General features: G+C 38.8%; 1 protein-coding gene across 5 annotated transcripts in view; it reads left to right on the top strand.

Annotated features, from left to right (window-relative positions):
* Positions 1-21,245, top strand: part of CACNA2D1 (calcium voltage-gated channel auxiliary subunit alpha2delta 1) — a 936,653-nt gene extending 915,408 nt beyond the window's left edge. For all 5 annotated transcript variants that reach the window (XM_073619561.1, XM_073619559.1, XM_073619560.1 and 2 more), the window contains one exon: positions 19,619-21,245. In XM_073619561.1, coding sequence (XP_073475662.1) covers positions 19,619-19,735 — 117 coding nt within the window. In that variant the 3' untranslated portion in view covers positions 19,736-21,245. The remainder of the gene's footprint in view (positions 1-19,618) is intronic.
* Positions 21,246-26,656: the final 5,411 nt, after the last annotated feature.

Below are 26,656 nucleotides of genomic sequence, written 5' to 3' on the forward strand. Positions count from 1 at the left end.
GAAAGTAACTGTTGTTTTACTCATTAGCTAAATATGCTCATCAGCAGTGGTTTAGAATCTTAAAGCCATCTTAAATGTAGATTGTGAATCTTAATTCTAGGTGAATCATGTGAGCTCATGTAACTGCTTGCCAACTGCATGACATCTCATCTTGTGTGTCTTTTATTGTTTTTTTTTCTTCTGCTTGCAACTTTGCCTGTTATTAATAGGATGAGCCTTTGTGCACGCCAAGTGGTGCCTCTGCCTTGATGTCTACTTCTATCTTCATTTTACTGCAAGTATTCTTGTGTTGATGAGTCTTATAATTTTTATTTTTTGTTTGCTCAAAAAAAAAAAAAAACCTGTACTAAGGGTAATATTAAGGCTACCATTGCTGTCTTGTTCATCTAAAAATGATAGTGGTCTGGTGGTTATGCTGAACTAGTGCTTTCAATACCTATTGAGCCACTGACATAGAAAAAGTATGCAGAGTTCCCTGAGTGCATGCTTTTTCTGGTTCAGTTACTCATAAAATGGTAAGTGCTTGGCTGCTTCTAGGATCAACATTTTCTAAGTCCACAATCGCAGCCTCTAGATTTAGCCTAGCACATTAGCCCTTTAAATCAGGTCTTTATTTGCTTAGTAGTTAAGCCTTTCCTGTAAACACATTACAACATTTGGAGAACATTGATATCTTCCACTCGGAATACATATTTTGCTTGGTCAACAGCAATGCCTTCTGGCAAATATATGTTTTTGGAGAGTGTAGAGACATTCTTTATTTGAAGCAGGTGATTACCTCATCTCAGGTAACACAATTCTAAGGTAAGGTAGATAGGTAATACCCGATTATAATACAATTCAGAAACGTCCTGCATATCCTTTATGGCCAGTCAAAGTCGTCTTCATAGACATTGTGCAAGAATAGTCTTACCTTGCTTCCCTTTCAGAAACATCTTTGACAAGTAAAAGGTAAGGTAACTGATTAATAACCTAAAATGTCCATATTTTGGGGGGTAATAATACTGACAGTATGCATTCTTTGTAAGGATCTTGCAATCTATAACTGTTAGTTGGAGTACTATGATAGGATAATCAGTTGTTTCATTTAGATGCTGCTTCACACTGGGGACAAATTACAATTGATGATTAAAATGACATATCTTTTCGCCTCCCTTGTTTTTTTTCTTCCAACTTCTGCAGAAGGAAAATTGAGTTTTGTGAAACACTACAAAAATACAGTATACACATTTTAGCTTGTACCAATGTAGTTACTTTACTAAGCAAATGTTGATCAGTCACTTAAATGATCTACATTGAGTCCTATGTTGCTGTAAATCAGTGTTTCTCAAACTATTTGTCTTGCAGCAGACCAAAAAGATCTACAAATTTTCACAGGATACATGAAAAGATTTAACACCTTTTGTGGTGAAGAACATATATATTTAATTTTACATTTAATGTGAAGGATGTGCCTGCTTTCAAGAGCAAATCAGATTGAAGCGAGGCTCAAAAGATGAATGGAACAAACAAATTAAACAGTCTCTATTATTATAATATAATTAGAGCGATTGAGTTCCCCCCTGAGATCTCGCATAAGTCTCACATTATGAAAGGAACCAATGAATGACAGACTGGCAGAGATTGCGTTTTTATATATGTTACTTTTTTAACTTTTGCGACATTGATTTACTATTTCATTTTTCGATATGTGCAAGTTTACAAAACACTGGCAATTTTAAATATTTTTCAAAACTCCCACGGCACATCTGCAAATCTCACACGGCACACAGTTTGAGAATCACTGCTATAAATATATCAGTTAATAGGTTTGTTGCTTAGGGCAGCAACTATAAAACCACTGTATAGAGGGTGAGTATAGCCTCAATTAAATCAGTAATGATACAATTCAGTAATCAGTGCCATCATCCCGGTTGGAACGACTAAAAATTATAGTGGTGGAGGTGTGGAGGCAGTTGCTGCCACTTGCCTAGCCACACGTGCACACCTATGAGTTGGGACTATCTCGGCACCCGTTAGTAACAAGCAATTTAGGGAAATTATATAAAAAACGTATAAACTTTAATAATTACAAAACACATTTGCAAAATAGTACAAACATAGAATGCTAAAACAAATTAATACACCACACTTAGCACAAGCATAAACGTGTATAACCATAAGATTTATTGTGGAGAGGGGAATCTAAGATGGTTCCTCAACTGGTTTTGCGGTTAAGACCGCTTCTTCAGGAGGGATAGATCTAAAACAATAAACCTTAATTTAGACAAAAATGAACAAAAACAGCAAACAGAAGTAATAAACACCATACAAAGTTAGTAACAAAATAGAAGACTGGCTCACCAACTCGAACGGATTGAAAGGGATAGTAAGACCCCACACAAATCCCCCCACGGCGGACACGGGAGATTATGGACAATTTCTGGTTAAATAAATAGTACATGTAAGGGAATTACAACTTATAAAGTAAAAAGTTGGGGAAGTGCTCACCCAGGTGTAATGAATGGATGTCAAGGCAGGGAAGGTGATGTGATGGGGAAAAAAGGAAGGGGGAAGGGAAGAAGGAGGGAAGGTGACAGAGGGACGGAAAGGAGGGGGATTGAAGGAGGAGGGGAGGCAGGAGGGGAAACGAGGGGAAGGAAGGGAGGGGAAAGGAAGGGATGGGGGAAAGGGGGGAGGGGGAGTGGTAAAGGACAGGGAGGTGGGGAAGGGGAAAGAGGGAAGGGAAGAGGGGTAGGAAGGAGGAAAAAGGGGGGAAAAGAGGGGGGAAGGGGGGAAAAGAAGGGAGGAAGGGGGAGGGAAGGCGGGCCAAGGGGAGGAAGAGGGAAAGACGGGTAGGGAAGATGGAAATTGGGGCGGGAAGGGGGGAGGGGGGAGCCAAGGGGGGAAGGGAAAAGAAGGAAGGGGGAAGGGAAGGTGAGGGAAGGTGGGAAGGAAGGGGAGGGTGGAAGAGGAAAGGAAATAAGGGGGGAAAAAGGTGAGGAAATATCCCAAACCAACCTGGACATCGGGTAGTGAAGATGTACAACATTAAAATAATTGTGTAAGCCAGTGGGCACTCACCAACACGTTGGCTAGTCAATGATACTGCATGGGCTGCCTAGCTCAAATATCAAGTATAGTATTGGTAGGTGATTGAGATTGGTTCCAAGGAAAAAAAATTGGACAATCAAATTTGGGGATGCAGAGAAGCAAACCCATGTACCATAAATGGGACTCCCAGGTAACCACCAGATCTGTAATATAGAAAAGGGTATGATGTAAAACCTCTGAAGGTCAGCGGACAGCAGAGGTGAGTGGAGCAGAAGAATAGAAGAAAGAAATTGGAACAGGGAGCAGAAAATAAAAGAAAAGGAATAGACCCCAAATTATGACCAGAATCAGTGAACACCAGAAAGAGAAACAGCAAAAGAAAGAAGGAGATCAATTGCAATTAGAAGGACAAGGAGAGAGTGTGCGGGATGATAAGGCTCATCCCAGTAGAGTAACCAACCCAAGATAACATGCAGAGTAAAAGGATAGAGCAAGGTGTAGAGATGACAGAGGGTGAAGGAGTCCACAGCCATTGGGCAACCGACCTTGAGAGGAAGAAAGATCACATAAGGCAGCCCAGCAGAAGCGTCTGTTAAGGCTCAACGAGCGGTCCCGAATGGGGCCGCTAGAAGAGCTCCCCAACCCGGAAGTCAAACGCATGCCACCGTTGGTGGCGTCTGACACAACCGGGTCTGTTTACCTGCACTGCGCAGGTGCACGGGGATCGTGCTACTGCGCAAGCGCACGCTGATGTCACAAGGATCTGAGCGATCCAAGACTGTGCAGTGCAAGCAGGCTATTGGACCTGCCAGGGTAAACACATGTCCGCCGGGGGGAGAGAAGACAAGGGATATCACACCATACCAAAGCCGCTGAGAGGGAAGGGGAAAGGGAAGGGGAAGGGGGGAGAAAAAGGGGAGCGAGTCTTCTGTACAGCAAAGATGTACAACATAGATTGAAATAAACATAACAAAATGCTAAATAAATTCGTAGTATATGAATTTCTGGGGGTAAAGGAAACATCAGAATGTCACCAATCCTAGCATACATGTGGATCATTAACCTGGATGAAACGCCCAAAAGAGGATACCTGGACATGAAATAATAATGGTGTGAAAATGGGGGCAGGGGAAAAAAGGGGGGGACGAAGGCTGGGGGAGGAAAGATAGGGGAGGGGAGAGAGGGAAAGGGGGGAGGGAGGGGGAAGGGGGGAGGAAAACAAGGGAGCAAGGGGGAAGGAAGAGGAGAAGGAAAGAGAGGAAGGAAGGAGGGGGAGAGGAAGGGGGGAAGGAGAGAAGGGAGGGGAAGAGGGGCAGAAAAAAAAAGCGGGGGGAGAGGGGGGGAAGGGGATGGAATGATGGAAATGCAGGAAGGGAGAAGGGAGAAGGAGGAAGAGAAGGGGAGGGGGAAAAGGGGAGGGGAGAGGAACCAGGGAAGGGGAGTAGACCACGAGATCATAAAAATGATTTGTAGGATATCGTTTCGTTGAGGCCGGGGGGACAGGTGGCATTCAGCTGTTCTATCCATAAGGTTTCCCTCTGAAGGACTGTACGATCCCAATCACCTCTCCTAGGATTGGGTTGCACCACCTCAAGGACTATGAATTGTATGACAGAATTGTCAAATCTATGGTAAAGTCCAATGTGCCTACCAACTGTCGTCAATTTACCATTCTCGGAGTAGTAGAGGTGGTCACCAATCCTCTGTCTTAGTTCTCGAATGGTCTTTCCAACGTAAAAAGCTCTACAAATGCATAACATCAAATAAACCACACCTCTGGTACCGCAATCCGCAAAAGTTTGTGGGGTGAAAACTTCTCCGTTTGGTAAAATGAATCATTTCCCCTCACAAACCCAGGGACAGCGGGGGCAATCACTACATCTAAATGTACCCTTAGGTCCGATCCTAGGAGATTTTTCAGAAGTGTAATGACTGGAAGTAGGTTGGTCCCACAGAGAACATGCCCTGCGGAACACCACTTCAGGAGTGGAGCGAACATATTTACCTAGGATATGATGTTCGGTCAGGTGATGCCAATTATTAGATTGGATATTTTGGAGTACGTTATGATGTGCTGAATATGTGGTGATGAACCTCACGGGGTCGTTGGAAGAGGGAGGTTTTTTCGATTAAATAATAAAGAGTTGCGGGATTGTGACAAGGCTCTATTGAATGCCTTTCTAAGGTTAGTGGAAGAATATCCTCGCAGTAGAAGACGTTCACGTAACGCCTTGGCCTGAATTCTGAAATCGCTGTCCAGCATACAATTGCTATGTAAACGCAGATATTGTGCGTAGGGTATGCTACGCACTAGAGAACTGGGATGGGCGCTAGTAGCATACAGTAGGGTGTTATCAGCCGTAGGTTTACGGTATAAATCCGTGCCAAGGGTGCCGTCTTGTTTAGTGATATTAAGATCTAAGAATGAAATCTGATCGGAGTCAATTTTGAAGGTGAACTTAAGATTAAGATCGTTATTATCCAACTCATGGAGGAAATTCAGAAGTTTCTCTTTAGGTCCCGTCCATAGTAGGAATAAATCGTTTATGAAACGATACCATAGTAAGATGCCATCTAGAAATTCTGTGTATCTATCGTCCGAGTGGACCAGCCTCTCCCAACCACCTAGATAGAGATTTGCGTAAGCTGGAGCGCAAGATGTCCCCATGGCCACTCCTTGTATTTGTAGAAACAATTGGTTGTTAAAGACAAAGTAATTTTTAGTTAAGATAAATTGTAATAATGTAAGCACAAAGAGATTGAGAGGCCATGTGGTGGTATCCTGCTCAAAGAGAAAGGAGCCAGCCATCCGTACGCCCTGCTCGTGGGGGATACTGGAGTAGAGCGCCTCAATATCAACTGCCACGAGCAGGGCGTTCGGAGGGATCTGGATTCCCTCGAGGTGCTGCAACAGATCGGTGGTATCTCTAATGTAGGACTGGAGGCATCAAAAATGCGTCAACGAACTTGCTGGCGTTGTCGGTTAAAGAACCTATCCCCGAGACAATGGGCCTTCCTGGGGGGTATGAACATTTTTGTGGGTCTTGGGAAGGGCTAAGTGTGGTGTATTAATTTGTTTTAGCGTTCTATGTTTGTACTATTTTGCAAATGTGTTTTGTAATTATTAAAGTTCATACTTTTTTTATATAATTTCCCTGAATTGCTTGTTACTAACGGGTGCCGAGATAGTCCCAACTCATAGGTGTGCACGTGTGCCTAGGCAAGTGGCAGCAACTGCCTCCACACCTCCACCCCTACAATTTTGACTATATATATTAGTCAAAAAGTCCTACGTGCATACAAACAATGATTAAAACCTTATCACACCTTGTATGACCAAAGGTATGAAGTGCATAATAAAGTGACACTGTGTAATTCAAAACAGCAGTTGAAATAAAATATAAATATTAATAACCAATTATAGAAAATAAATTATATCTGGAAAACCGTAAAGGTTCAGCAGATCAACCACTCAAGTCCATATGAAAAAAATCCAAAATATAGATTGATAATAAATTGTGAAAGAGAAAACCGCCACCAAAAGTCTATGGGGGTTGTACGTTGGAAATGGTGGAAATATTGCTCCCAAGTTCACACGTAGATGAAATTTGTCAAATCTGGCTGGTGGCTCTTCTAAAAAGTGTCAAAATGTGCATGCAAAAAGTGTTGTACTACATTTCTAGATTTAAAAAATGTAAAATGTCTGAGAAAAGAAGTGAAAATCATAGTTCTAAGATCTGCTTAGATCTAAGCTATTACTGTTTGTCTCCCCAGAGTCCCCCAGTCACCCAGTTTGAAGTTCCTATAAAAATATTGACTTCCTGAAGGTTAGAGCATAGACCTACCTAGTGCTGTAATTACAAAGAAGGCTGAGCGCTGTACCCCAACACAAACATGTAAATTGTAATCATAGCCAGGTGCAAAGCCAGGTACATGGGTAGCTTTGGGCAGCCTTGAAATTGGCCACTAGGGTAGCGGAACAGATGAATGGCGAGCACTGAACAGGCGCTCCAGTGTAAAGAATCCTGTTTTATGTGGAACTTTATTTAGCCCAAGACTATGTGCTCATGCTTTGAGTCCAGCTATTATATTCCCCATACACACAACAGAATTATTTTTACACTGGATTGCCTGTTTCACACTGAGCTAGCTGCCATAACCATGGTATCCTCTTGTTCAGCTGGCGGTCTGGTTTCCAAAAAGAGTGGTCTTTGTGGTGGATTCGCCGCAAGATCACTTTTATCAGCAGCGGGAGAGGGGCCCCCCTCCCTCCGTGCTTCGGTGCCCTCAACTTCGGCAGCAGCGGAGGTGATCAGATCTTCACCAAGGCTGGGCATGGAGACGAGTGAGGGGAATATGGCCCCCACCATCTCTATAACAATGCGTCAAAAAGTCACTTCCGCCCACAGCTCTTAACCACTTCAGCCCAGGACCATTATGCTGCCTAAGGACCAGAGGACTTTTTCCAATTTGGCACTGCGTCGCTTTAACTGCTAAATGCGCGGTCATGCGATGCTGTACCCAAACTAAATTTGCGTCCTTTTCTTCCCACAAATAGAGCTTTCTTTTGATGGTATTTGATCACCTCTGCCGTTTTTATTTTTAAATGATATTTTCTACTTTTTGTTATAAAAAAAATCCAATAAACTCAATTTTAGTCATACATTTAGGCCAAAATGTATTGTCTTTGGTAAAAAAAATGTCAATAAGTGTATATTTATTGGTTTGCGCAAAAGTTATAGCGTCTACAAGCTAGGGTACATTTTCTGGAATTTACATAGCTTTTAGTTTATGACTGCCTATGTCATTTCTTGAGGTGCTAAAATGGCAGGGCAGTACAACCCCTCCCAAATGACCCCATTTTGAAAAGTAGACACCCCAAGGAAATTGCTGAGAAGCATGTTGAGCTCATTGAATATTAATTTTTTTTGTCCCAAGTGATTGAATAATGACAAAAAAAAAAAAATTACAAAAAGTTGTCACTAAATGATATATTGCTCACACAGGCCATGGGCATATGTGGAATTGCACGCCAAAATACATTCAGCTGCTTCTCCTGAGTACGGGGATGCCACATGTGTGGGACTTTTTGGGAGCCTAGCCGCGTACGGGGCCCCGAAAACAAATCACCGCCAGGATTTCTAAGGGCGTAAATTTTTGATTTCACTCCTCACTACCTATCACAGTTTTGAAGGCCATAAAATGCCCAGATGGCACAACCCCCCCCAAATGACCCCATTTTGGAAAGTAGACACCCCAAGCTATTTGCTTTGAGGCATGTTGAGTCCATGGAATATTTTATATTTTGACACAAGTTGCGGGAAAGTGACAAATTTTTTTTTTTTTGCACAAAGTTGTCACTAAATGATATATTGCTCACACAGGCCATGGGCATATGTGGAATTGCACCCCAAAATACATTTAGCTGCTTCTCTTGAGTATGGGGATACCACATGTGTGGGGCTTTTTGGGAGCCTAGCCGCGTACGGGGCCCCGAAAACCAATCTCTGCCTTCAGGATTTCTAAGGGTGTAAATTTTTGATTTCACTCTTCACTGTCTATCACAGTTTCGGAGGCCATGGAATGCCCAGGTGGCACAACCCCCCCCCAAATGACCCCATTTTGGAAAGTAGACACCCCAAGCTATTTGCTGAGAGGCATGGTGAGTATTTTGCAGCTCTCATTTGTTTTTGAAAATGAAGAAAGTCAAGAAAAAACGTTTTTTTTTTTCTTTTTTCAATTTTCAAAACTTTGTGACAAAAAAGTGAGGTTTGCAAAATACTAACTATACCTCTCAGCAAATAGCTTGGGGTGTCTACTTTCCAAAATAGGGTCATTTGGGGGGGGGGGTTTGTGCCACCTGGGCATTCCATTGCCTCCGAAACTGTGATAGGCAGTGAAGAGTGAAATCAAAAATTTACGCCCTTAGAAAGCCTGAAGGCGGTGCTTGGTTTTCGGGGTCCCGTACGTGGCTAGGCTCCCAAAAAGTCTCACACATGTGGTATCCCCGTACTCAGGAGAAGCAACAGAATGTATTTTAGGGTGTAATTTCACATATTCCCATGGCATGTTTGAGCAATATATCATTTAGTGACAACTTTGTGCAAAAAAAAAAAAAAAATTGTCTCTTTCCCGCAACTTGTGTCACAATATAAAATATTCCATGGACTTGACATGCCTCTCAGCAAATAGCTTGGGGTGTCTACTTTCCAAAATGGGGTCATTTGGGGGGGTTTTGAACTGTCCTGGCATTTTATGCACAACATTTAGAAGCTTATGTCACACATCACCCACTCTTCTAACCACTTGAAGACAAAGCCCTTTCTGACACTTTTTGTTTACATGAAAAAATTATTTTTTTTTGCAAGAAAATTACTTTGAACCCCCAACCCCCAAACATTATATATTTTTTTAAAGCAAATGCCCTACAGATTAAAATGGTGGGTGTTTCATTTTTTTTTTCACACAGTATTTGCGCAGCGATTTTTCAAACGCATTTTTTGGGGAAAAAACACACTTTTTTAAATTTTAATGCACTAAAACACACTATATTGCCCAAATGTTTCATGAAATAACAAAGATGATCTTAGGCCGAGTACATGGATACCAAACATGAAATGCTTTAAAATTGCGCACAAACGTTCGCCTTAGCGCGAGAGCAGGGGGGGACAGGGGTGCGCTTTTTTTTTTTCTTTATTATTTTTTTGCTTTTTTATCTTATTTTTAAACTGTTCCTTTCATTTTTTTTTTTTTAATAATTTTTATTGTTATCTCAGGGAATGTAAATATCCCCTATGATAGCAATAGGTAGTGACAGGTACTCTTTTTTGAAAAAATTGGGGTCTATTAGACCTTAGATCTCTCCTCTGCTCTCAAAGCATCTGACCACACCAAGATCGGTGTGATAAAATGCTTTCCCAATTTCCCAATGGCGTTGTTTACATCCGGCGAAATCTAAGTCATGAAATGCTCGTAGCTTCCGGTTTCTTAGGCCATAGAGATGTTTGGAGCCACTCTGGTCTCTGATCAGCTCTATGGTCAGCTGGCTGAATCACCGGCTGCATTCTCAGGTTCCCTGTTGAGACAGGAGAGCCAGAGAAAAACACGGAAGACGGTAGGGGAGTCATTCCCTCCCACTGCTTGTAAAAGCAGTCTAGAGGCTAATTAGCCGCTAGGATTGCTTTTACATGAAAGCCAATCGCTGGCTGAAAAGAATGATACCAAGATGATACCTAAACCTGCAGGCATCATTCTGGTATAACCACTCAAAGTCGTGAATGGTGTACCTGAAGACATAAAAATGGTTAACAATAAAACACAGTAAACGGTAAAGTATAAAAAATTGCATACCTGAAAAGCAAACATGATAAAACATAATAACAATAAAACATTGCAGAATAGAATACAGTAAAAAAGAGCAGAACAATAGAGAGAGAATAGAGAGAGAGAGAACAATAAAACGACAACTATTTTTTTTTTATTTTATATATTTTTTTTTTCACTTTTTTTTGTAATTAACTTTTATAACTGTAACCGGTTCCAGGTTCGGGTCTCTCAAAATGTGATGGCATCTTGGGAGACCCTGTGAAAGTGTGCCTAGTCTTTGCAATGCTGTACGCTACGCTAATACTCAACTAGTGTATGGTAGCGTTCAAAACATTCACCAATGCAAAGACCAGGATTGTCAGGACAGGAGGGACAATAATAGTGGGTGTCACACCTATATCCGCACTTGCTGCAGACACAACATCTTTTCTTGGGGGGTTCGTTGGGTAGGGGTACTCGGGAGGACATAAAGAAAATGCCTCTCATGCAGCCGACTGCATTTGGTTGGGGATGTGAATGGGGGAAGTACGGGCGCTGCAGAAGTGGTGGGTTCCAATTAGGATTGGCGAATGCAGCAGGAAGGGCATTATGGGCACGACGGGCCTGTTTGTCTTCTTCTTGGTGGCAGCGGGACGCTACTTGTGCTTGCCACCTCACCAGCTTGAACTGCACTTATGGGACTAGCCACGTCACCAAGTGTTACTGCAGTGCTGGTTTGACTACGACCGGGGTGTACTAGGCCGCTGGTGCTTGGCAGTTCACCAAGACGCTACCAAAAAAACTGTTAGCGATCGCAGGGATCAGGCCTGACTCTGCAAACACTGCAGTTATGCGTTTAGAGTTTTGTAAGTGACAGTGATCGATCGATACTGCACTTGGGTGGGCTGGGCTGGGCCGGGCGGAGGGGCAAAACGCAGGTGCTAGCAGGTATCTGGGCTGATACCGCTAACACTGTGTTTTTGGGAACCCTAAACTGCTGGGGACGCTAGTATAGATCTGATCGGATCAAATATTGATCCGTTCAGATACTACACCACTAAGGGAGGTGTACGGTGCGTGCGTGGGTGTTAGCGGTACTGGCGCTAATCTGACGCTGCCTGGGGCGACGCATATCACCGCCAGGCGATCAGGGGGCTAAACCTTTATTCGGCAATAAACGGCGGGTGCCCTGACACTATAAAAAATAAACGAACTAACCAGCGTCACCCGTAACAGTTATACGGTGATCAGTGGTGAAAGGGTTAACTAGGGGGCAATCAAGGGGTTAAAACCTTTATTAGGAAGTATATGGGGGTCCCTGTCGCTATAAAACGCTGAAGGCGAACCTAAATATTTACCTCCCTAACTAGCGTCACCAGCGACACTAATACAGCGATCAGAAAAATGATCGCTTAGCGACACTGGCGACGGGGGGTGATCAAGGGGTTAAAACTTTATTGGGGGGGTTAGGCGAGTATCCTAGACCTAAAGGGGGCTAACAGTAACTGTCCCACCACACTAACTGTCACAAACTGACACCATGCAGTAATCAGAAAAAAAAAAAACTGCTTGGTGTCAGTGTGACGGGGGGGAGGGGTGATCGGGGGGGGATCGGAGGGTAATTGGGGGGGATCGGGGGTGTAATGTATGCTTGGCGTGTTCTACTGTGTTCTACTGTATGTGTGTGTTTGCCGAGCCGAGGAGAGATGACATAATTTCCTCTGCCTCTGTGTACAATACAGAGGCAGGGAAATTATCCCATTGGCCAGGAGCGATCGCGAGGGGGGGCCACGAATGGATGGCCTCCCCCTCACCACCGATCGCGGGGAGGATTTGCCGACCGCCACAGGCACCGGGGGGTCCGATCGGACCCCCCACACGCGGGCAGGCAAGGACGTACCGGTAAGTCCTTTTGCCTGCCCGTGCCGCTCTGCCGACGTACATCGTCGTGCGGCGGTCGTCAAGCGGTTAAAGGGCCTTTTTTTTTTTTTTATTTTTAATGACAATTTTTTTTTTATTGCATTTAAGTGTAAATATGAGCTCTGAGGTCTTTTTGACCCCAGATCTCATATTTAAGAGGTCCTGTCATGCTTTTTTTCTATTACAAGGGATGTTTACATATCTTGTAATAGGAATAAAAGTGACACAATTTTTTTTTTTAAAAACGTGTAAAAATAAAAAATAAGAGGTAAAATAAATAAGAAAAAAATGTTTTAACCGCACCCCGTCCCGCCGAGCTTGCGTGCAGAAGTGAACACATACATGAGTAGTGCCCGCATATGAAAACACTGTTCAAACCACATATGTGATGTATAGCCGTGATCAGTAGAGCGAGAGCAATAATTCTAGCCCTAGACCTCCTCTGTAACTTAAAACATGCAACTTGTAGAATTTTTTAAACGTCGCCCATGGAGATTTTTAAGGGTAAAAGTTTGTCACCATTCTACGAGCGGGCGCGATTTTGAAGCGTGACATGTTGGGTATCAATTTACTCGGCGTAACATTATCTTTCACAATGTAAAAAATTTGGGCTAATTTTACTGTTGTCTTATTTTTTAATTCAAAAAAGTGTATTTTTTCCACTTGTAAGACTGCTGCGCAAATAGAAAGTAGACAGAATAGACAGAAAGTATACCGCTATTTTATTTTCTAGGGTGTTGGAAAAAAAAGTATAATGTTTGGGGGTTCTAATTAATTTTCTAGCAAAAAAACTGTTTTTAACACATTTCAAAAAGAGGCTCAGTCCTTAAATGGTTAACAAGGAGAATACAAAGTTGTCAAGAGCATGAAATAACTATAGGGGCGTTACTGCTGCCAGGTTTCTATAAAAGGCTTCTTACTCAAAAATTCTTACCCACCTATACTTTTTGCTTTGCACTTAGTCTGAGTTTTTGCATGCAACCCTTGAAAAAGGATCTTTAGTATTCAAAATTTAAATAAATAAATAAAAGTCAGCTGAGTTTTTAAAAAAGGACACTTGCCTATTCAAGGATCCAACGCCGTCCTCAATCCTCAGGCTGATTCTTCACCAGTCTTCGGGTCCCCGGTGCTGGCATGTTTGCTAAAGGAAGCTTGCAGCTTCTCAACCAGCTTCTCACTGTGCATGTGTGAGCTGTGCTGCACTTCTGAATGGCCCTGCAGCCTTCTCTGACCTGTGACATGTCCCCAGAAGGTTGTGGGCGGGGGGAGAACTTCTTCTACGATCGCTCAGACAGTCGGAGTGGAAGTGGGAATTGGTACCTGCTAAAACTAGGTACCCGCTTCCCAAAAAGTAGGAGAGGATAGGGGAAGGAGGTGTTAAAGTGGAACTTCCCTTTTAGAGTGAAGTTTTTGCTTTAATGTTATGTACACATAAGTAAATAATCTTTCTTAGTCTTTCCTAAAAACCATGCTTATTAGATTACACTATGCATAGAGTTACACAAGATTCCTAATCTTTAGGACAGCTTACAGACTGGAATGGTACCAACTGATTGACAAAAAGCTAACATGATAACATTATACAAGGGGCAGAGATTTATATCTAAAAACTACAGACCAGTCAGTCTAACATAAATTGTATGTATACTATTGGAGCGGATGATAAGGGACCAATTCCAAGAATTAGCTGATGAAAATTGTTATCATTTGTAGTACCCAGCATGGATTTATTAAAGATTGTTCTTGCCAGCCTGCTAACATTTTATGATCTGTAATCTGGATAGAGGAAGACCTGTGGATGTGGTGTACCTAGATTTCACCAAAGCATTTGATAAAGTACCCCATAGTTACATAGTTAGTCAGGTTGAAAAAAGTCTAGTTCAACCTATAAAAGGGAAAAAGAAAAAAAATATATATATCATACAATCCCATATACACAATCCTATATCCACAGTTGATCCAGGGGAAGGCAAAAAAAAACCCAGCAAAGCATGTTTCAATTTGCTCCAGTAGGGGAAAAGATTTAGTCTTGGGTCACTTAAGAAGACAAGTGGCAACTCAATGAAGTTGGATGAGAAGCATTTTAACCTTGCACTAAATACATTTCTTCGCTAAAATTGGTAATGGTAATTAAGTGTGCTTCCCCAATTGCACTTGATAACTAGTATGTGTAAAAGTAATGCTATTTTAACAACTGTTGGAATGAATGTGCTCTTGTTTGAATACAATTGTTTTATCAATACAATGTCTGTGACTTAGGTACCTAATAATATAAAGGAAATAATACACCCAAAAAGACAAACACACAAAGACAAACCAAAAAAATAAATAAATTTAACAGTGACAATTCCTTGTTCTTGTGTCAAAGGCCCTTAAACAGTCCAATAAAATATAACCAGATGTGTTAACTTTTGCATAATATGGTAATTTGTGCTAAAACAGTGAAACTATTAACCACACGCAAGATGGCCCCCAGACTACTTCTTCACAGCGTCCAACAATGAAATTTGTAGAGGTAGGACTTCCAGTTGGTCATATCCGTTAATGACATCACATGCAGTACATGGAACACACACTGGCTGCAGGTAAAAAGAAGTGGTGGCGTCTTTTAATGAAACTTGGTGGCAAGTCATGCGGAGTGCCCCTGGAGGCACATAGTATTTTGAATGTTTATTTTTCATACTCTTTGGAATTTTAAATAAATCAATAAATCTTATGCAACTAAGTTTCTTCTGTTGTTAACTTTGAGTAATTTGGATGAGAACAGACATTTGTCATCTGTGTATCCCCATGATGTGGGGCAGATGAGAAGAGGATTGGCATAGTATAAAGCCCTGTTTGACTAATTTACCTTATATAGGGTCCTTACTTATCTGGTGAGTGAGCATTGGGAATGGGAGCCCATTTTTTCACAAGGGGAGAAGAACTTTTAAATGTGGCACAGTGATCAATTTAGCACATGGATGGATTATAGGTGTTCATTTTGAGCACAAACACTTTTGGTTATATTTTATTGGTGTGTTCACAAAAATAAAAAAAAAAGTTAAAATAGCACCACTCTTACACATACATACTAACATTAAATTGTGTGAGGGATTCTTTACTATTAGAATGGAAAGGATGTGGAACTCCCTTTCGCAACTGGTGGTGTCAGTGGGAAGTGTCAATAAACTTTTAAATAGGCATCTTGGGGAACACAATATATAGGGATATGGGAAATGGTAGTGACAAACACACACACACACCTTGAACTAGATGGACTGGTGTCTTTATTCAATCTTAAAAACAATGCAACTATATGTAACAAAGCACCACATAATTGCAATTAGTATTTATATCCAGGGATTTATCAGCTTTACCCTATACTGTACTAAAAAATCGTTGAGTAAAACTTGTTATTGTAAAGTAGGACCATAGTCCACAGACAGACCTAGATATGGTCCATACACAGTGCAATGCAATTGGTCCGTCAATGCGGTGAATGATATGAACCTTGTATACACAAAAAACATGAATTGAACTGTGAATTAAACTAATTCCCGACTTTGTGAGGGATATGGAGCCTTTCAGACCTCATAGTCTGTAGATGGAAATTTATTGAAGCAAAAAATTGCCAATATACAATTAATAGTGCAAAACTGCTAAAAACATACGTCTTAGACACCACCAACAGGGTGATGTGTGCAGAAACAACTGAAAGGTGGAAGAACTTGAGAAAGGGGTGTGGCCCTGAAATGCATCATGTTGCCCTGGTCACAACTTCATGCTGAACCTGTGGTCCAGACATATCCCTCTTTGAGGTTGGCTTCCTGAGCCTTCTGTGCTTCCACCCACCAGACGGTCCCACATCCCATCCACCACTCTGGCCAAGAGGTGCTCCTAGGATTGACCCATCCAGGTCTGTGAAAAGAAAATTAACCTGAATAGCCGCACTCCAATATTCACCTTTATTTTGTAAAAACAGAGTTCAAAGCATAACAAATGGATACAGACCAACAGCACAGCTAACGCATTTCACTCCATGTATGGTGCTTAATCATAGCAGGTCTGTGTTTCTTCCACCATTCAGCTGGTTGTTGCTCTGTTGTTGCTGCACACATCACCCTGTTGGTGGTGTCTAAGACATATTGTTTTCAGCAGTTTTGCACTATTACTTATTTTGGCTATTTTTTGCTTCAATCAATTTCCATCTACAGACTATAAGGTCTCAAAGGCTCCATATCCCTCACAAAGTTGGGACTGAGTTTAATTCACTATTCAGTTCACTTTTTTTGTATATGAGGTTCACATCACTTACCTTATTGATGGACCTATTGCATTGTACTGTGTATGGACCATATCATGGACTATGGTCTTTCTTTGCAATAACAATTTTTTATTCAATTTTTAATCATATTTTGGTTCTTATCATCTAGTAGATACCAACAGAGTGATGTTTTTTGCGCTGGACAATTTGTGTGTTTTCTAAACAGTATAAGGTGTGTCTGGGAATCAGTAAGGGCTGTGTATTATGATTTTCATACACAAAATATTGAGGAATAGTCACGCGAAGTAGAGTGTCCAGCATGAAGGGTTGAAAGTAGTTTATGTAAAGGACATTGTTCTTTTATCTTCATGTTTCTATTATTATTAGTATACATGATGTAGTACCAACATTTTGTGCAGTGCTTTGCAAAATAAGGCCTCATTCACACTGCTGATTACTTCTGTGTCCCGTGCAGGGCCGTGTTTTGCCAGCATCGTAATGCACAGCTGTCACATGAATCCCCATGCTGGCAGTCCCATAGATGCTATTGGGGCACATGGTTGCTTGGATTGTCCCAATATGATATTAGTGCAGGTGCATATCCCCAAACTCACTGTGGGTGCAACACCTGTGCATCGCTGTGCCAGCAAAATATGCAGGATGCCCTGCCCTGCAAGATGGAGAAAGTAAAAGTACAGTTTATTAGAGGTGGAGGTGGGATAGGCCTCCCTAAAAAGACAGGCTTTCAGGGACAGCCTAAAGGTGGACAGAGTAGGAGATAGCTGGACAGATTGGGGTAGGGAGTTCCAGAGGATGGGAGAGATGGGAGCTAATTGAGGGATTGGCAGAGAGGGATGGCTAGACACTGAATGGCTGAATGGTTGGAAAGCTTTGAACTTTAACACACCCTAAGTAGTTTGCTTATGATGAGTGATAAGTGTCAAGAACAAAGATCAGCATCTCCAAAGATATGGTATGGTATGATCTGGGTACCTTTTGTAGAAGTGCAGAGTTTCAAGGTAAAGGTATTTTTGACGCATTGAGGCTCACATCATGTATATTTTTATATAGATGATTTTTTATATACTTTCGTCAATGTCCTCTTCACAGTGTATATGTATTTATGTATTTAATAAAATGTATTATATTGTTATACTGAACACGATCCCTCTGGTTTGTTGTGCCTTAAAGTCCGACCGGGGGTTCCTCTTTGAACCCCTTTCTTTTCTTTTGATAATCTAACCATATGGATGTGGCCATAGGAGTGTTTCTTTTTATGTTTTGTACAATATTTTAAGGATCTTTGGTATCTTATGATCCTGTTGAATTATGGAAAGAGGTAGAGCATTGGTTAGCTTACAACTAGGTCACATTTTCCAGCAAGAGTGATTAAATTAATATGCAGGGTTTCAAGTAGCTGCTACTTTGAAAAGAAAGGTGATCGTTGCGGTAGTTTGGGCATGTTATGTAGTTGTTTCCATGAAGGATCTCAATTTAAGGCCCTAGAACAGATCCTCAACTTATATCTCAAAGATAATTTGCCAACTACATAGAATGCCCCAGAAAGAGTTGGAGTGCACTGTTGGGCTAAGGGAAGTCTGAGCTTGTATCTTTCAAAGAACTGGGCAACTGGAGCTGGGATGAATGTGTTTACAACAACTTTGTGCTAACATGTAAAAGCAGTACTATTCATATTTAGATATAAAGATTTAGATATAAGATTTAAATGCTCTACTTATTTCCATAATCCAAGCTCATGTAAGCAACAATGCTTTTTTTTCACTTGCACAAGGTAATGTTTTGCAAAGTGGATTTTCACCATATTCACTTAGCTAAGGGCAAATCCCCTTGCAAAGTGAACAGCAATTTTGCTTTTTGTAAATTAAGCCAACTGTCGAGCCATCCAACATATATATGCCTAGTAGACCTTAAGACCAGAAGAAAAGGTAATGTAAAGAATAAAAAATATAGAAAGATATAGAAGTTTGCCTGCTTGAGTAGTGTCTTTTAACCTCCCTGGCGGTATTCCCGAGTCTGGCTCGGGTTGGATTTTTTATACCAAAAGCGGTATCCCCAAGCCAGACTCGGGCTTGCATCGCAGGATCCAGGAAGAGCATACTTACCTTGTCCCCTGGTTCCTGCGATGTCTCCCCGCTGTGATCGGCGAGCCGCTGTGTCTCGCTCGATTCACAGTGCCGAGCTCCGTTCCCTGCGAGCGTTGCGACGCACGGGGACGGAGTTCGGCGGTAAATTCAAAAGTGAAACACACAGTATAGATACAGCATACTGTAATCTTACAGATTACAGTACTGTATCAAATAATTACACATCCCCTTTGTCCCTAGTGGTCTGCCCAGTGTCCTGCATGCAGTTTTATATATATAAAACTGTTCTTTCTGCCAGGAAACTGGAGATTGTCCATAGCAACCAAAACTGTCTCTTTACATCAAAAGTGGTTTTAGAGCAGCTAGAAAAAAGCGATAATAAATTAGAATCACTTGCAGAATTGAGCGATAGTGATTTGTGGGGAGATCCGTCATCAAACACTAAAAGTAACGAAAGCTAAAATTCTGCAACTGAGCAAATTTCAGTGTTTTTGATTTGATTACATTATTATATATTTTTTATTATTATTATATTATTATTTGTTATAATTATTTATAGTTATTTATTATATTATAATTTTTTATTTCGTTTTTCAAACTTTATCATACCCGGGATGTCTACTAGACTCTTGTTTGGACAGATTTAAGTGAACTATTCCTAAGAATTACAGGCCTACAATATAAAACGCCAAATTTCTGTGCAAAATAATTGTACCGCTTTCAGCACCTAAAATCAGAAATAATCATACCGCCAGGGAGGTTAAGGATTTCATCATCATAACTTAGTCAACTTAAGGTTGTAGAACTGAAGTTTAAATTACCTATGTTGAAACTTTCTGCAGGGATACATTTGTTTTTTTTCAGTTTTAGTGCTTATCTACTATGTATGATACTTTATTTGAAAATATTTTTACATTACAACAATATGATTATGTTACATTTGTAGAATAAAAAAACAAGTTAGTGGGAGAACTTATTCTAAACACATCTTTATTTTCTTGACTTATAGGAGGATGACGGGGATTGCGGTGGAGTATCTGGCTTGACTCCTTCACTATGGTCCATGATAGGCATTCAATTTGTCCTGCTCTGGCTTTTATCTGGTAGCAAGCATTGTCAGTTATGACCCTGAAAACCAAAATATGAATTACTAATGTCAACATCCTGCCAAAAGATTTACCCTGGATTTACCTTAAACAAGGTCACTTGATTGAGACCTTGGAAGAATGGCTGTGTTCATGCTGTAACTATAACGTGTGAGAGATTCACAGAGGCATCTACAAAGCCTGCATGTTAGAGTGTCAAATCCTTAATGGTAAATTCTGAGAATGCTGCATCATCTATGCCATCAGAACAGAAATCTACAGTCAATGTGCTTTATTGAACAATCTAAGATGATCTTTGTTGCATCGTCAATGACTATATGTAAAAGGGCTCCCTTTAATATTGCTTCTGTACAACATGATTTGTAGAATTTCTTTTTTGAATTTCAGTTTGTTGCACTCCCAGCCCTTTATGCATCCACTTGTGTACATCAAATCTATTTTATTATTGTGCACTGTGTTTAGAAAAAAAAACTACTGCTTTTAATATATAAATGTATGTAAAAAACTGAAATGCTCCTGTTTAGTCAAGTATAAATATTGTTTAGTCATCAAAAAAATATAAAAAAACTGAAATGCCTTATAATGTATATTTAATGGCTTGATGTGCCATTTAAATGGGAGTAAAAAAAAAAAAAAACGCGCAGAAAGAAAATTCTAATGGTCTTATGGGCATAGAAAATTAAGTATATAGTGTATATTAAATACATACACATTTTCATGGATATTTGAGAGTATGACCTTTGTGACTCTCTAAGTGATGTGTAAATCTTTACAACTATAGTTTTGTACATGTAATTCTGTATATCAATGCTAACCAAATCCTTTTCAACTCAGAGATTTTAATTCAAAAATATTTTGGTTAGGAATCTTACCAATGGTATTTAGCATGTTAATGCTGCTGCTATTTTCTGTTCTGTTAGAATGAATTGGTTGGGATGAGTTCTGTAGTCTTTAGGCTTTTACTTTGAGTGAGTGTTTTTTTCTTGTGTGACCGCTCTCTGCAGTGTGTTGCTACTCAGTCAGCTTTCATGATATATAGTATACCACGCGTATTGGGGTACTGTGCAATGGAGTAAAAATAGTATAAATTAATGTATTCTAAAGATATCATTATATTGTATGATATCACAATCATTTATTTATTCTATATATTTAACACAGTAATCACAAAAGGAAACAGTACAAAAATTGGGTCTGTAAGAACAGAATTTACTAAACAGTGTATGCATGTTGTAGTGGTGCAGGTGGTAAAGGGAAGGGAAATTTCTTACTTGCTTGTTCAGACATATTATTAGGACATTCTTAGCAGTGCCAGAAATGTGTCATATGTGTGTATTTGTTGACGTCAGTGGTAAATACCATTGCATGGTATCAATGTGCAGTCTGCTTGAAATATGGAAAAAACAGGGGTTCTTAGTCCATGGGACAGGTTCCAAATTATTGATCATCTTGTGTTTTTTTGACTTTTTTTCTAAACAATAAAGTAGTTGTTATCCATATTTTAATAAAACTATCACTAGTTTGACTGTATTTATATTATTTAATTATGCACTTGTTTTTAAAGCAACAACAAACATTCAGAAACAAATAAGTAGACTGTTATTGACCTAAAATGTTAATTGCCTGGTTGTTGGTGAATTTAATATTTTCTCCATTGGATCACTTTGACAGCCAGGGTGCTATTATTTTCAGCTGATCTCAGCAATTATAGTATTCATATTTTCTTAGTACAAGCTTACTTTAAAGTGAATGTCCAGCCAAAGCTTTTAGTTTTGCATGGTGTGGGGAAGCATTAAAACAACAGTCAGGTTTTTATTGCTATCTAGAATTTAATTAAAGAGATTTGCTTTCATTTACTGTCAGGTGACAACAGTTGTATTAAAAGGATGTGAGGAAAAATCTGCAACATAGACACAAACAGGAATTAAAAGCAGTTAGGGGTTTTAATCTTTCCCTGCTCTACAAAAAATGCATGTTTCTTTCTGTCTGTGCTGCTGTTGAATATGTTCCCTCAGTTCCTGTCTGGTGAAGTTGAGGCAAAATCTCCCTAATAAAAACCAACAGGAGTTCTAACCCTTTCCCACTCTAAACGTTTTGCCTAAACATACACTTTTAAGTTCATTTTTGGTTGTAACTTGAGACATGAACTTGGAAGCGAAGTCATAAACACTATCTGAATTGTAAAATACAAATCTTAAGAACCTCTGAAAAACTTTTAGAGATGGTGGGATAATTTAGAGGTGGGTTTGCATTGTGAATCAAGTCATTTTGCAATAGTAATTTCTTCTGGTAATGCAACACAGTTACATTTTCGAAAACCCATTTTTCAGATGAATTACTAGTCAATAAGACCTAAAAAAACTAATTAAAAGAGATATATAAATATAGAAAAATCAGCTGTAAATATGTTAACTTTATCAAAAATGAATGACACCCTAGGCCTCGGCTTATAAGGACTAAAAATGTAAAATGCTATGCTTTTTTTATTAAGTTCTAATTTTTTTAAACAATTATAGCATAATCCTCGAAGCTGGTTTACCTTAGCTACCCAGTTAATTCCTATATGGGATTTTATTGAATATTATTGACATAGGAATTTGGCACTATATTTTAACAATATTGTTATTAAATTATCCTAATTGATGCTGTGCTATAAAATAATTTATTACTGTTATTTGTTATTTATATTAAAAACATTTACAAAGTCAGTTTACTATAGATTATCAGTGAACATATAAATCTATATTGAAATTGTAGCATATTTTTAACATAATTGTTATATTTTATGTTTTACTGTATAACCCTACACAAACGCTTCATCAAAAATGCATCTTTTCCTCCTTTAGTTTAACAAAATTGACATTGTACTTTTGTCCACAATGTCATCAACAGCAGATATTTAAGACTTAAACATTGAACTACAAAGGTTAACTATGCCACGTCCAATGTATTTTTATGCATATTTAATAATATCTAGATGCTCTTTCACAGAGTCTGCTTTCAAGTTGGGACACTTTTTTCAGTTCCTCATACCTTAAATATTATAAGACTATATTGTAAAAAATAAATCTCAGACAGCTTATATGGATGGATTTTTATTGAGTGTTTTAATAGCTACATTACCTTTCAAATGAAATCTATACTGGTTTTGGCAATATTCAAAAGGTAATATATTATCAAATTAGCTGCCTCTCTTGTTAATATCGTGCTATATATGGTATACTTGGCATCTGCAAACATTGTGGTGATAAGTAATGATAAATAATTTAAAAAATATAGAAAAAGTTAATCTCAGTCTTGCCCTTATACACCAACTATTACTTTTTAAACCCAAACCTAGTCTGCACAAACTCCAACACCATTTATTCAGTTTACCTGCACATGCTGTTTTTATTTTTGTTACCCCATTGTTAAGTCTGTTTGTTTTTTGCTAAACATAGCAAGCCAATTATTAAGCAGCAAGGATCAGCCAACAGTTTTAGTTTTAAAATCCACTCATTTTAAACCAGATCAAGTAAACTTGAATTGACAAAGAACAAAATAGGTCTTCCATGCACACAAATGGTTCTCCAAAGCAAAGTCTGATGCTCTGGTGTTATTCCTACAAGCTTGAATAAATCACCTGTATATATATATATATATAGATCTATATATAGATAGATCTATATCTATATATCTATCTATAGATATAGATAGATATATCTATATCTATCTATATAGAGAGAGAGAGAGAGAGCGAGCAAGGGATATATATATATATCTATATATCTATATAGATATAGGGATATATATATATATCTATATATAGATATATATATATATCTATATATAGATATATAGATATAGATCTATCTATATATAAATAGATCTATATATATAGATATCTATATATATAGATATATAGATATAGATATATATCTATATATATATCTATATTTTATTTATTTTATTTTATTTATTTCAGGTACTTATATAGCGCCGTCAATTTACACAGCGCTTTTACATATACATTATACATTCACATCAGTCCCTACACCCTCAAGGAGCTTACAATCTAAGGTCCCTAACTCACATTCATACATACTAGGGACAATTTAGACAGGATCCAATTAACCTACCAGCATGTCTTTAGAGTGTGGGAGGAAACCGGAGTACCCGGAGGAAACCCACGCAGACACAGGGAGAACATGCAAACTCCAGGCAGGTAGTGTCCTGGTCGGGATTCGAACCAGCGACCCTTCTTACTGCTAGGCGAGAGTGCTACCCACTACACCACTGTGTCGCCCCATATCTATAGATATATATATATAAAATAAATATATAAATGTAACTGTGATATGTATGCTTTAAAACAAACTACTATATATGCTCAGTAAAAGTGCATATGATCACTGGACTGTTAAAAACATTTACTGAGACAAACTCACAAACCTTTTTTTATAAATGAAGATGCAGTATCTACATGGTCTGTATATTGGGAGGCATACTCATTTTTACCTTTCTAGGTAAATAATATTGATTTTAAAACATAATAATAAATTTAAAGTTTGCAAAGGTGCTATTTGACCAACAGACAACAATTGCAGCATAATCCTGTCCTGCTTAAGCTAAAATATTATAAGGATGCATATAGAAATGTAGAAATGCCTACTAGGTTATTTACTAGGTTGTACCTGCATTTTGAGGTATGAAAAAAATGTATACATATTTGTACTAATAGTAGAATTGCTATTCAAGAAAAGACCACGTATGTGTACATTGTATTCATCGTGTTTATGTAGCTAGCTCTTATAGATACATCCATTACTGTGACACTACTGTAACCAGCATTTTTGTCTAATGTTGATAAGGGTTGTATATTGCTCATGACCTGCTGAGACCCATTGAAACTGGAGAAAATAAAATAGGTGCAATATGCAACAGCTTGATTTTTTCCTCTTTCAATGAATTGCAGCTCTGTATTTTAGCAACACATTTGCAGGAATATTCTTTCATTACAAAATATGGTTGCCTCATCTGTGAATAGGTGAAAATTGTCACTTAAAAGGGCAAGTCCTAGTCTACTATACCCAGGGGTTCAGTGTGCAACTTTCACTCAACTTCTGCTTGTCAGACCTCTGACTTGTTTCTTGAGTCCTGACCATGGGTGCTACAGGGACCTGTGGCCTTGTATTCACTTTAGAGGCATCTGAGATTTAACCATATATTTTAGGCTCAAACATTTTATGGTAAGATGTATGAGAAGCAGCCTGCAGGTACTTGAATCTGCTTTGGCCAGGATATTCAAGTCAACAATCACAGACATAAAGTTGCAAATTGCACAATTCCCTCTGATGTTCTTGCTACCCTTATAGCCAACTTATAGTTTATCTTGACATTGTCTTCTAACTGTATTTATTGGGGAATGTGTAATATAATTTATTCTAAACAGTATTTCATTTATAGTTTGCTCATTCTTTTATCTACCACTGAGAACATGTAAATTAAAATACAGCCACTTACATTTTTTGTATTATCCAAGTGATTACAATTGATACTATTCTGGAGTGTTTTGCACACGGAAACTATTTTCAAACATTTTTGTATATCTGTAACTCAATCAAATGCTGTCATTTTATGGAAGGGAATCTGTTGCTCTGGCATTCATTGTAGTCACAAGTCCATCTTATTTTTTTGTATATACATTTTAATTATTTTGAGTGTCAAATTTTGTAGTTATATGTGTTGTAAAAAAACAGGAAAACATGATCTACTGAAGTTACTGCTAGCCAAAGGGTGAAATATTAACTTTTGTATTTTAATTTATATATTAAAAGCCAGCATCACTGCCAAAACATTGAATGTGGTTTATATTTGTATCTGCATTGTAACAAACCTTTCTTGGCAAGCTCAACTTGACATTGTTATACCTGAACACATTTGAAACATATTAATTTTTAATTAGTTGTAAATCAAGATTTATTGTTATATGCTTTTTAAATTTGTACATCTTGCTCCTAGTTTATCATTAGTGTTGGCTTTAGTAAGTTTACTCTGTGTCTTGGTAACATTTCTCTAAAGTGACCTTTTGCTGTTGGAGTATACAATACCTTAAATAAAAGACTCTATTACCCCTAGTCAAAGTTTGGACATTAAAAACTAAAAGTTGATTAAATTGCATGGATTTATTACCTCATCCTGTGATCAGAAACCAGGCGCAGCAAAAACATAATGGAAAGCATGGTCAATGTTTAGCATATTGTGAACTTGCTATATGTAGTTAATATTATAGACAGCTAGTTTTGGTACACCTTTGATTGTGTTTATTTGACAATTATCTACAGTATATAGCATCAAATACTAAGGCAGTTACATTGGCCATTTTTAATATTAGCTCTTACTGAGTCCATGCTAATAGAGTTCAAGTTCATTGGATACTATACTATATGGTCAAACCAGAATGATCTTGTTTTGTACAACTACAGGTCACACAAGATTGTTTGCAATTAGGTAATTTTAGATACAGGTATACAAATTTTGTGGCAGATAAGTGATCAAACATAGATAAAATATTCTTAAACTATCATATATATTTGCATAGTATCTGAACAACAATTTATTTAAATATGGGCATTTACACCTATGTTTATGTGTTTCTCATATTTTTATTGAATCAATATTTTTATGCAGTTCTTTGCAGAGTACATACACCAATTCACACCTTGCACCTGACAGAACTTATGACCATATTTCGTTCAAACACGTATTTCAGGACCACCGGACCACTTTCACTTTACAGCTGAGAGCTGGTTGAGGAAAACAGGCACAAGCTGATGGCTGCTACTACATCAGAATCAGAAACCGATTGGCTATCATGCACAGCTGAACCAGATTTAGCCCTCTACAGTTTTATTAACCCCTTAGTGTCCCTTAGTGCCCACATTTAATGATCCTACAGCATC

This window comes from Aquarana catesbeiana, linkage group LG03, assembly GCF_042186555.1.
Source record: "Aquarana catesbeiana isolate 2022-GZ linkage group LG03, ASM4218655v1, whole genome shotgun sequence".
Classification (NCBI taxonomy): Eukaryota; Metazoa; Chordata; class Amphibia; order Anura; family Ranidae; genus Aquarana; species Aquarana catesbeiana.